Source organism: Gossypium hirsutum, chromosome D11, assembly GCF_007990345.1.
Source record: "Gossypium hirsutum isolate 1008001.06 chromosome D11, Gossypium_hirsutum_v2.1, whole genome shotgun sequence".
Taxonomy (NCBI): Eukaryota; Viridiplantae; Streptophyta; class Magnoliopsida; order Malvales; family Malvaceae; genus Gossypium; species Gossypium hirsutum.
Window position 1 is genome coordinate 18,237,603 of NC_053447.1, and position 12,365 is coordinate 18,249,967.

At 35.2% G+C, this 12,365-nt stretch overlaps 1 protein-coding gene and 1 long non-coding RNA gene across 18 annotated transcripts; one reads left to right on the forward strand and one right to left on the reverse strand.

Moving 5' to 3' along the window:
* On the forward strand, positions 1 to 3,919 carry LOC107916665 (general transcription factor 3C polypeptide 6). Of its 6 annotated transcripts, none has more exons than XM_016845993.2 (6): positions 9 to 252; positions 531 to 985; positions 1,452 to 1,571; positions 2,359 to 2,409; positions 3,107 to 3,158; positions 3,521 to 3,919. In XM_016845993.2, the coding sequence occupies exons 3-6, from the start codon at positions 1,452 to 1,454 to the stop codon at positions 3,718 to 3,720; spliced, it is 423 nt and encodes a 140-aa protein (XP_016701482.2). In that variant the 5' UTR covers positions 9 to 252; positions 531 to 985; the 3' UTR covers positions 3,721 to 3,919. The 6 variants fall into 6 exon arrangements, with proteins under 6 accessions (XP_016701479.2, XP_016701480.2, XP_016701482.2 ...); XM_041106352.1 differs by having other exon boundaries at positions 18 to 252; positions 1,412 to 1,571; XM_016845990.2 differs by having other exon boundaries at positions 1 to 985.
* A 413-nt stretch (positions 3,920 to 4,332) lies between these two features.
* LOC107916666 (uncharacterized) lies at positions 4,333 to 12,014 on the reverse strand. Of its 12 annotated transcripts, none has more exons than XR_005921189.1 (4): positions 11,658 to 12,011; positions 11,437 to 11,575; positions 10,927 to 11,068; positions 4,333 to 10,547 (listed from the first exon to the last, which is right to left on the reverse strand). It is a non-coding gene; the product is annotated as an uncharacterized lncRNA (long non-coding RNA). The 12 variants fall into 12 exon arrangements; XR_005921185.1 differs by having other exon boundaries at positions 4,424 to 10,547; positions 10,628 to 11,068; positions 11,658 to 12,014; XR_005921191.1 differs by having other exon boundaries at positions 4,424 to 6,027; positions 9,256 to 10,547; positions 10,628 to 11,575; positions 11,658 to 12,012.
* Between the last annotated feature and the right edge of the window lie 351 nt (positions 12,015 to 12,365).

Below are 12,365 nucleotides of genomic sequence, written 5' to 3' on the forward strand. Positions count from 1 at the left end.
AGCCGAACGGTCTAGTTGTCTGCATTTATCATTCTGTCTTTTCCTCTGCCCAAGACCACTAAAAAGTAAAAGCAAATCCCCTCAAATCTTTTGCTTCTCTGATTAGTTTTACAACCTGCATTTCTTCTTTCATTTCAATCGTCACTCACTCATGCCGAAAATCAAAATCTTATATTCTTTCCCTTTACTCTAATAACCCAGACGATTTGGTTCCTGTTCTTCGCATAACGCTTTTAAGGTCTCTCCCTCCAGGTATTGTTCCTTTCCCTTCTTGAGTGTTTCTTTTGCTATTCTGTGTGCTTCGATATGTCCAGTCCTTGGTATGAAGTAGAAACTAATATTTTGAAAGAAACCTTTTAAACCTTGAATATAACTGATGATTGCTCCTATTTCTGATCTGTCGCGATTTTCACTTTGGCATTTTGTTGTAACTGTTTTTGAATCTCCTAGTATGTCTAAAGTATGATATCCCAATTGAATCCCTAACATTATTGCTTGATATCCTACGTATGCTTCCGCCGCAAATGGAGATGCAACATTTTCATGAAGGATCGGCTTTGCAACCACGATTCTACCCTCCTGTTCCTTAACAATTAGAGCACGTTTGGTTCAGTGTAATAGGTAATCCATTACGCCCCGATTACGCGCCTATTACATTACGCCCCTATTCCGACGTTTGGTTCGCTGTAATAGATATTACGCGCGTAATACAATCCCGACCTAATCCCCAAATTCTCTGCTTTTCTATTCCCTTCCTAAATCTCAGATTACCTATTTAATCCGGCTTCCCTTCCCAACTCTCTGTTTTACCCTCCCTCTCTACCCGAAATCGACCTATACCCTCTCCTTTTTCTGTCCCCATCATTTCTCCTCCCATTTCCCATTGCTTCATTTTTCCTCTCGGAGCACGTTTGGTTGTTGAATCTTACCGACGGCTGGGGTTCCTCTCCCTCGGAAATCCTTAACTCTCGACTAAAATCGCAAGGTAAGGATAATGGGTAATATATTTTGTTTTTCTTTTGTTTACTATGCTTTTGAGTTAGAGTATGTTTAGGTCTTAACAGTTCTCTATTTATGTTGATTGGAATTATTTAGGGTTAGCTTAAAATCACTACAAAGTTAAATGTCTCCATCTCTGCAAGTCCTCCCAATATATATATTTTTTGTGAAAAGTTTTGAACTTGGGAGAAGATATCTAATTCTTATAGATTGGTTTAGTTTTCTATATGGAATGGACATTGTTATCAGTTAATCCTAGCTGCTTGATGAATCTTTCTTCTTCTTTGACTTCTCTTAATCTGTTTGGGTGTCGTATGCAATGGAACTTCTCTTAATCTATCTCGAATACAACTAAATAAAAATTCATATTTTTCAACCATTCTTCTGAAAATTTATTTTGTTTGTTTTGCAGTATCTTTGAAGTGTAATGTTTTTTTTCTGGGTTTGATTAGATGGAGAAAAACAAGGATGATGATTATGGAGAGGAAGAAGATTCAGAGTATGTATTACTTGATCTTGAAACTGTTCGTGGGCAGATTGACATCCCTCCAAATGCACCTTATACTCTTTCTGTAAGTTCTAAATTTTTGTATGTTACAAATTTGTTAAGGTTTTTTTTTTGGCAGTTATGTGAAAATTAGAATTTATAACTGAATGAGTATTTAGGAAGTTTAGTCTTGAATACATATGACAGATACAAATATTTTTAAAAAAACTAAGAACCCGAGAAGAAAGCTTTGCCTTTGGTTTTTGTTGCTCGATGTTCATTTTATATTTGTTAATTCATGAAACGAAAGCTCTCATATTTTTACTGGTCAGCTTATGAGGATTAGGGAATTTTAATGTGTTGATAGAGATCTTCATCTAGATATATAATACTAGCTATCCGTGTGATTGCTTTAACTATGGAGAACTTAATCTAGATAAACCTTGTTTAGATTATGTATGTACTTGCTTTGGACTTGTTGGATTTAATAAACATTAGATTCAGCAATCTACATTTCAGCATTTATGGTGTTATATATTTATATAAAATTTGGCAAGTTTATAATTTGTATTATATAAAATTTCTTACATTTGCGTATTCATTTAGTTTGCAATATGATTAATCTTAATAAAAATCAACCTATATATGTTTTTGTTCTTTGATTGGAGCTCTGCATAGATGAATACGGATTTGATTTTGGTGTGTAATTGTAAGCTTCTAATTATTTGTTTAGCGATATTTTTGCCTGGAAATATTGCTTACTTGATTTATTGGTATTTTGCTGTCAGTTTTGAACAAGGTTTGATTGTTGTTTTTAACCCTTTTTTCTTTGATTTATCATAGTGTGATGATCAGATTGTTATGAATGTCAGGGTCTGGATACGATGAATCCAATATTAATCATAGACAAAAAAGTTAAGCTGGTGAGTTGTTAACTTTGCAAATCTTGCTATATTATTTAAATCAAGGTTAGTGTCAGATGTGGATCTGTACATGACATGGATTTACCAAAATTTTCTATGTTTTTCTCTATATTTGGAGGACCATTCCTCCACACTAGTGTCTGAATATGTTATGTATACATAAAGAAACTGAAAAGTCCGAACAATATTAAATCTAATATTTACCTTGAACAGCTAAGGTTCCAACTTCCAGGTTATTTATGTTTTGAAAAGTTTATTTCCCTTGATGACCATATTTACTAAATATCTTAGGACTACCATTATTTATTTATTTATTAATGTTTATTGCTAGAAATTTTAAATGGTGTATGAATGTCTCTGTTATGCATGAGAATGACGTAAAGAATTCAGGAAGCCATAGACCGAATATGGTATTATAAATGGAAAATATTATCTAGAGATCATTTTCCAAATCATTATCATTCAAGTCTGGATAACTGGATAGGTATTCATATCTGACATTTGTTTCCAATTCCGGTAATATAAAAGTTTGCTTTGATTTGAACTAGGGATTTGGTGGTCCGCTATAGGCCTAAGCTATCGCTTTTATAGTTTGCTTTGATTTGAGCTTTAATAATCACCAACTGATTGCTGAGATGAGGGTTTTTTAATTCATGAAATTTTCATGTTTTAAGTTAATTTATTTTCCAAATTACAGATCGGAGAATATGAAGAAACAATTGGGACTTGCTTTGTTTTCTCTGAAGATGGTGAGCAATATTTCCTGTTATACTTACTTTGAGCTAAACCGGGACTTGGTTAACTTACTCCATCCTATTCTCTCTTTGTTATCATCTTCTTGCCCTTTGCATAGCGGAATAGCAAGTTACTTGTACAATCCAGGCATTCTTGTCGTGTTATTATTATTTTTCTATGTCGTATTGCATTTAAGGTGTTATATAGTTTGTAACACGATAAATCCATGATAGATTTTGGCATGTTCGTGCATACATGTTGTGTTCCAGTAGTTGAACTTCAGTCCGTAACATAGGCTGCCTCTTGGTTTATTCTGTTTCTCAAACATTTTGCATTGCATGAATTAATAACTTGTGTGTGAAATTATGATTTACAGAAGCTTCACCTGTAGTACATGAAGAGACAGGTCCATCAGAGGCAAATCTCTTCTCAGGCAAATATATACTAGATCCAAATCAAGCTCCGAGAAAGCAAGTAAAACCGGTCGCTCGACTTCAGAAGATTCTCAAGTTCAGATTGTTACTCGACGAGGATGTTCAAGTCGAAACAAATTCCCAAAATAATTCAATTTTGTAAACTAGCAAACTCAAAATTTGTAGTTAAATGTTGATCCTTAACTTTGAAAGTAATTTAATGAAATTTTGAAAATAATTTAATGAAATTCAAGCTTAGTTATGCTATTAGGAAGAGTCCATATTTTTAAGCGGTGGATCTTGTATATAAACTATTTCAGCAGATTGCGAATTATAATGCAGCAAATGTAACTTTTTAGTAATGAAGGTGTGATTGATCCGAATTATTTTAAATTGTATAAATTCATATAAGAAAATTTATTATTAAGAATTTTATGAAATTATATATTATTATTAAATTATATGTAATAATAATTATTTTAAATTATACAAATTCATATAAGATAATTTATTAGTTATAATTATTTTAAATTTTATTAAATCATATATTTTAATTAAAATATATTTAATATTAATTATTTCAAATTATCTTTTATAATATCATATATTATGATTTGAGTAAATTCATATAAGATAATCAATTATTAAGAATTTTATTAAATTATATATTTTAATTAAAATATATTAAATAATAATTATGTTTAAATATGATTAAATTATTTATTTTTGATAATAAATAATCTTATTAAAATTTAAATAACAATAACAATAATCATTTACCAAAACAAATTTATACTAAGGGTATTCTGGTCATTTTAGTTTTCTCTATTATGCTATTACACCTCTATTACATTCAACCAAACACAGTTTTACTATTACGCCTCTATTCCATTACATTCAACCAAACAGTTGATTTGCTATTACACCTCTATTCCATTACACCTCTAATCCAATACACCTCTAATCCAATACAGCGAACCAAACGTGCTCTTAGGCCTGACGCAGATCTGTTATATTGTGAGTCAAGAGCCGCATCGAAAAAGATGGTCGTATTCGCTCTTTGTAGCCTCTGACTAGACCTTGTACTGGTTACTAAGGTGAGTTCCCTTTCTTTAATACCTTCCAGCTCTAGAATATAGCTTTTGATTTGTTTGGATATGTCCCAACTGGTACCGATTTTGCCTTCGTAAAGAAATTTATTTCTACTTGTCCAGATTATCCATAGCCCACAGCAGAATCCTCTACACTGTTCATTTGTTCCTTCGCTGAAAGCCCAGGTAAGCCAACTCCATAGATCTAAATTACTATTGTTGCTATCTTCAACCGGCTCCATACTTCTTTCGCTATAGGGCACCTTTGAAAGACATGGTTGCTATCTTCTGCTTCCTATCCACATTTCAGACATCGGTCCTCTGTCATTACTTTTCTCAGCTTTAGATTGGAGAAAGTTGGAATGTAATTCCACGCAATTTTCCACACTGTTATCTTAATTTTTGAAGACAAATTTAGATTCCATAATTTCCTGTAAAATTTTTTTGTATGGGTCAGTAAATAAACATTAGGATCTGTAGTAGACTCTTGTAATATTTTATAGGCGCTTCTTACTGAGAAGACTCCAGTCGCCTCCCCTCTCCAGACTTGAATGTCTTCTTGGCTTGACTTTAAAAGCGGAATCTGCATTATCTTCTTGGCAATATCCGTATTAAAGGTACGGACAATCAAATCTCTGTTCCATGTTCTACTTTCTTCGTTGATTAAGTTGGACACTAATCTTATTCCATCATTACTGTTGTTGTTCTGTAATCTATCTTCAATCACTCCCGGTATCCAGCGATCATTCCATACTTATATATGGTCTCCTACTCCAACCCTCTAGCATAAGTTGTCCAACAAAAGTTTTTTTGTTGACCAAATACTCCTCTAGGTGAGTGAAGGTAAGTTACTCAAAGAAGCATTTAAGAAGTTTGTTTTAGGGAAATATTTAGCTTTTAAAACTCAGGCTAATAAAGAACTCAGATAATTAATAAGGCGCCAACCCTGTTTAGTTAATAATGCAACATTGAACTTATTTAAACTTCTAAAACCTAAACCACCTGATTCTTTTGGTAAGCAAACGTCTTTCCACGCGCACCAATGGATCTCATTTTTCCCTTTATTTTCCTGCCACCAAAATTTTGCAATAATTCCCTCTAACTCCTTACATAAAGATTTAGGAAGTAAAAAACAAGACATTGCGTAGGTTGGTATAGATTGTAAAATAGCTTTAATAAAAATCTCCTTACCTCCTTGTGAAAGATACTTGATGCTCCAATTATCAATTCGTTGTTTGAACCTATCTTTCAAAATCTGAAGCGCTGCCTTTTTCCTCCTCCCCACTAAGTTAGGTTGCCCTAGATATCTTTCCATAGCATCTGAACTTCGCACTCCAAGAACTTGAGTAATTGTTCGTCTTTCTTCTTCCTGTGAATCACTGCTGAAAAATATTGTGGATTTTGAAAAGTTTACTTTTTGGCCCGAGCAAACTTCATAATTGTGCAGAATCTATTTTAAATAAATTGAACTCCTCTCTGTAGCTTCCCTGAACAGCATACAATCGTCTACAAAAAGTAAATATGAAACATGTGGCCCGCTTCTGCTTGCCTTAACACCTCTTACTCTATTCTCCAGCATTCCTAGCTTCATAAGACTAGAAAGACATTCTCCACAAAATAAGAATAAAAACGGGCTCAATGGGTCCCCTTATCGTAGTCCTCTAGTAGGATAGAAAGATTTTCCATTGTGTCTATTAAGAACTACTGAATAAGAAATTGTAATTACACATCTTAACAGTAAAGTCACCCATTCTCGGTCAAAACCCATTTTCTTCATTACCTCCTCCACAAAACTTCATTCTACCTTATCATATGCCTTGCTCATATCCAGTTTGACTGCCATAAATCCTTTCGTTCCTACTCTTTTCTGTTTTAGCGTATGGAGAAGTTCATAGGCCAACAACACATTATCCGATATTAATCTCCCCAGCACAAAAGCACTTTGTATAGGATTAATGCATTTGTCCAAGACTTTCTGAAGGCGATTCGTAATAACTTTAGCCATTAATTTGTATAGAACATTACACAAACTAATGGGTCTAAAATGTGATAAATCCACAGGATTTGAAATTTTTGGGATTAAAACAATATTTGTTTTATTAATTTGACCTATCTCCATTCCTCCATTCAGATGATTGAGACAAAAGATACTTCTCCAATAATCGCCCAACATTTCTGATAAAATAACGCTAGAAATCCATCTTCCCTGGGTGCCTTAGTGGGCCCTAATTTTGACAAAGCCTGCTGAATTTCGTCCTTTGTGTATCTCTCTTTAAGCATTAAATTATCTTCTTCCCATATATATTGGGAAACTCCTAATAAAACATACTCATAGTTTGCCCTTCTGCCTGCGGAGAAAAGTTTTTGGAAATACATTCTGGCAATCATTTCCATTTCTTGTAATTCGTCTGTTTCTCTCCCATTATCATCCTACATTTTACGAATGAAGTTTCTCTATCTTTTCTGTGTTGCTTGTTTGTGGAAGAAAGCTGTGTTTTTATCCCCTAGTTTTAACCAGTTAACCTTCGCTCTTTGTTCCCAGTACCGTTCATCCTTTTCTATCTCCAAATTTAATTGGATTCTTGTATCGATCAAATCTGCCAAATTTTTTTCATCTCTTTCAACTTCTAGTAATGTGGCCATTTTAAAAATAACAACTTTTTTCTTCCATCTCTAGAATTTTAAATTTGTCGAGACCATCACTCTAGCCCCCTTTTCATATTGTTTAGCTTGCATAAGAAATCACCCTTAGATTGCTCCCAAATGTTTTTGACCTCGTCAAAAAACGAATCCTCTAATACCCACCATGCTTCAAACTTGAAATCTTTGTGTTCTCTCTTTGTTTTCCTTTTTGTGTTAACCAATAAAGGACAATGATCAGAAAACGTATGTGGGGGATGTTGAATCTGGAATTCAGGAAAAATTCGTAACCATTCTTCAGTCGCAACCGCTCTATCTAACCGCTCTTAAATATTATTTTCAGGTAAATTCCCCATTTCCCATGTAAACTAGTTTCCATAGAACCCAATACCAAATAAATTGCATTCCTCCAATGTATTACGAAAAGCTTCCTTTCATCCTTCTTCTCGCGGTAGACCCCCTTTTTTCCAAAACTATACAGAATTTCATAAAAATCACCACATACCATCCACGGTAGCTCCCCAATCGTACCTAAGTGCCGTAATAATTCCATGCCTCAATTCTTTCTTGTGAATATGGAGACCCATAGAAACCTGTAAACCTCCATTTATACCCTTCTTCCCCTTCATCAATGATCACATCAATATGCCGTTTTGAATAGCTTTGAAGCTGAACATTTTTATCATTGCGCCAGGCCAAACACAGCTCACCTCTAGTACCTTTTGAACTAACATCAATACCATTAAAAAACCCACAACTTCTAACTTTTTCCATCTGTCTGTTGTTAATTTTTGTCCCCATAAAGAAGACAATTTGGGGATTATATATCTTCAGCATATATCGAAGTTTGTGAATTGTCCGTGAACTCCCCAATCCACGGATATTCCAACTTAGAATTTTCATTGTACTCGGTCGGCTTGCCACTTGGCAGTCGTCGATGATTGATGACTAACCTCCACTGCTGTCTTGCTCCTTTTTGCCAAAATGTTAAGAAGACTTTGGGTGAGTTTGTATGGGCGGTGTGTTTACCTGCGGTTAGTGTAAAAATAGCGGTAGCGGTGAGATTAGATACTGTAGCGATACTGTAGCGTGAGATAAAAAGTAAGCTAAACGTACCGCACCGCACCCATCGACCATCCAAACCCACCCTTAGTCTCCTCTTTGGCCAAAGCATTCTCCATTTCCCTTCTATTTCTCTTTTTTCCCTCCTCACCAACAATCACTTCATCTTCAAGATCATGTTCCATTAAGCTATTCTCCATATTTCCCCTCTAGTTCCCACTACCTTCTCTTGTATGATATCCCCTCCCTACCAGATTTATTCCTAGTACTAGATCTAAAGTATCCCTACTACTATTCTCCATTGGGCCACTTAGCTTATCCCCCCAATTTTACTTTTCCACATTATTTCGTCTCTATTGTCCCTCACATTTTTCTCACAACCATACACTAGTCATCATCTGAGCTCGACGAGGCTGCGCCCTTATTGATAAGTCCCACCTCATCTCTTCAATTTCCACTCCTACCTCCATCATTGTTTCACAAAAAGAATCACTATGGCCTAAACGACCACAATAAAAGCAAAAAAAATGATATTCTCTCATATTTGAATCGAACATATGAGCATTTTCCATAACACATTATTTGTTTTTTCCTTTTTAAAGAGCGTCGTATATCAATTTTGACTCGTATTCTCATAAAATTTCTACTTTTTTTCCAGGCTTCAACCATTGTATTCCATGAACTCTCTTATAAAATTCCCCAATTGAATTGTCAGATTTTTTGAGACAAAACCTATTGCGACATCATGTATGTGGACCCACAAAGGTGAATAGATTAAAGGGATCTTCAACGGATTCTCTCCCCTTTTCAACTTATGAAGAATTAATAAATGATTGTTAAAAGTCCAAGGTGAACCTTTTATAACCCTTTCAAGATCCATTAAATGAAAAAATTAAAATAAATACCTTTTTTCCCCAGATCTGTAATTTGAACTCCTCGTACAGGATGCCACAAGTTTGTCATTGTACTTCTCATTGCTGGAAAGTGGACTATACTTGCCGCTAAAAAGCATCCCACTAATTGCAAAATTTTCACATCTCCATTCGTTACCGCATCAGTTTGGATTTGAAGAATTTCATCTTCTTCCTCCTCCAGCGTTAATCCCGCTAAAGCTGCCTCCATGCAAACTCAAAACCGTAATAGAAAAGTAAAGGAATGAATTGAATAGGAAGATGTCGTCACTGCTATATCAAAAAGCAAAACAAAAAAAAAACCTAAAAACTGCTAGAGGGAGTAGACAGAGACGTGCTAACCTAGCAGACTTTTTTTTTTACATTTTATAAATGTTAGCAATAAATATTTTATAAATACTAAAAATCCAAGTAATAAATGTGCCGAAGGATTTCCAATTTGTATAATTGACTAGGCGAGAGGGCGTTACTCGAGGGGAAAGGGTGCTGAGGAGGGGACTAACAATCACATTTATTTTTTTATTATTTAGAGAGGCGAAAGAAGGGGCAAAAGTGATGAAAGACTTGCTACTGGAATATGAAGGGGTTTCAAGGCAAATTATCAATTTTGATAAGTCACTAGTTTATTTTAGTAGTAACATCGATGACAAGACAAAGGCTCAGATAGAGGATATCTTGGGGGTCCGTATTTCATCTAATCTAGAAAAGTACCTCGGTTTGCCAACAATTGTGGGAAAGAAGGGGATGGAGGCTTTTGTGAGATTTAAGGAGCGGATTATGAAGCGCATTGATGGTTGGATTGCTCGTTATCTCTCCGCGAGAGGTAACGAGGTCTTTATAAAATCCATTTTACAGTCAATTTCAATTTATACTATGAATTGTTTTTTACTCACAAGTTCTTTATGTCGTGAGCTTGAAAGCCTTATTAGTAAAGTTTGGCGGCGCAATAACAAAACAAATAGGGGTATACATTGGTGTAAGTGGGGTGTATTATGCAGGCCAAAAGTTGATGGGGTATGGAGTTTTGGGATTTAGGTGCTTTTAATATAGCTCTGTTAGCTAAGCAAGCCTGGAGGCTTTTGATGAAACCGGATTGTTTACTTGCCCGTGTTATGAAATCCAAGTATTATCAATCTACGGAATTTATGAATGCACAACTCGGTTCTTACCTTTTATATACCTGGCGCAATATCTGATCGGCCCGTAGGGTGATTGAAGAGGGTGGGGGTGTAGAGTGGGCAGTGGCACCTCTATTAATATGTGGCGAGATGCATGGTTGCCTGGACCTAGAAAAGGGACAATCTCGGGTCAGTCGATTGATATTAATTATACACATTTCGGATCTTATTGATGTAAATACATATACCTGGCAGGCGGATGTGGTGAATAGTTTATTTGATAGTGATTAGGACAGGAGGGTGCTTTCTATTCCACTATCAAGATTCACACAGGAGGATGAATTCTTGTGGCAAGGGGGTAATACGGGGGAGTATTTGGTAAGGAGTGGTTACAAGTGGCTTGTTTCAAATACAGGCGATGGTACAGAATGTGCAAATACAAGCCAGAACAATGAGGTACGAGTTTTTAACAACAGAATTTGGAACCTTAAATTGGCAAATAAAATTAAGATTCATTTTGGCGAATTGCTAATAACTTTCTTCTTACTCTAAGTAATCTGGTAGCTCGAAGGGTGGCAACTAGTAGCTGGTGCCCAGTATGTAGTGATTGAGGAGACAGTGGAGCACCTCTTCTGTGATTGTGCTGTAATTACCCAGGTTTTGAATGCTCTGCTGGTACCATTTGCTCCCTCAAACAATACAAACAATTGGAAACTATGGTTAGTTAAAGAGTTTGTCAACAGTTCCCTTGATAAATGTATTATGGGTGGTTGTATTTTGGGCAGTCTGGTTTAATCAGAATAGTGCTTATCATGATGGTGTCAATCAACAAGCATATGGTATTGTGGCTTTCGTTAAAACATACATGCAAGAACTGGACTATTTGGATTCGGTTTTACAAGAGGTTCAACGTCCACCGGGTAGCATTTGGAAGCCACCAGAGGGATTTAAAGTAAAGGCAAACCTTGATGTGTCTTTCAATCATTTAACATACAAGGCTGTTGCGGGGGTCTTAATTAGGAATGGGGATGGATTAATCATGGTGGCTGGTATTTACCCTTTTGAATTTGTAACAGATTCGATTGTTGCAGAAGCAAAGGCATGTCTGAGTGCGATGATTCTGTTGAACGATTTAGGGTTCCGAGCGGTGGTAGTGGAAGGGAACTCTTTGTCTGTCATCAAGAAACTGCGATGTCCTGGGGTTGACAAATCGATCAATAGTGCACTTGTAAAAGACATTAGGCTAGTATTTTGATTCAGTGGAATTTAGATATGTACCTCGACAGAACAATCAAGCGACGCACACGCTGGCGGCGGAGGGGAGGCGTTTTGAGGGAATAAGGGTCTGGGTCGAGGAAGCTCTGGTGGGGGTGGAAGCAGTAGTAGATCGGGAACGACAACGAGTAACCTCAAGTTTCTAAATCGAAGGATTGTGGATTTTTTACTTCGGTTGAGATAAGGGCTGCAGGAGCATTTTCAAGTTTTCAATGGAAGATACCATCGAGGATGGGGATAGGAGCTCGTAATTTTACTGTGGTTTGGAGTTTCATTTCTTCTGGTTTTTTGTTGAGTCCTGTTTTTTTATGCTTTGCTTGTCTGTTCATTTTCCTTTAAGCTTGCTTTTCTTTCTTAATTTGTTTTAATGGCCAATGGGATCTTCTTGATTTTCTTGTATCAATTCTCCTTATTTAATGGTAAAAAGAAAATTCCTATCACAGCCATGCCTATGAAAATTATAGATTTAGAATATATATGTTTAAAAATAACATATAATAAATAATGAATTGTATGGTTTGAATTTAAAGATAAATTAAATAAAACTTCGGTTGAATGGTAACTTAAATGTTCTATTAATGCAATAAATGTGGATTCAAATATCATCATATATATATTTTTATTAGTTTTTAAGTTAAAAGATTAAAATATTCTCAAATAAATTATTTATTTTAATTATGAAAGGCATTCCCATAACTTCATAACTGTGTT

What these genes read in the sequence shown, in the direction of transcription:
- LOC107916665 (XM_016845990.2), top strand. Translation starts at nt 1,452, where the DNA reads ATGGAGAAAAACAAGGATGATGATTATGGAGAGGAAGAAGATTCAGAG. An exon ending in ATGCACCTTATACTCTTTCT is followed by an intron (nt 1,572 to 2,358) that starts GTAAGTTCTAAA and finishes TATGAATGTCAG; the next exon opens with GGTCTGGATACGATGAATCC. An exon ending in TAGACAAAAAAGTTAAGCTG is followed by an intron (nt 2,410 to 3,106) that starts GTGAGTTGTTAA and finishes TCCAAATTACAG; the next exon opens with ATCGGAGAATATGAAGAAAC.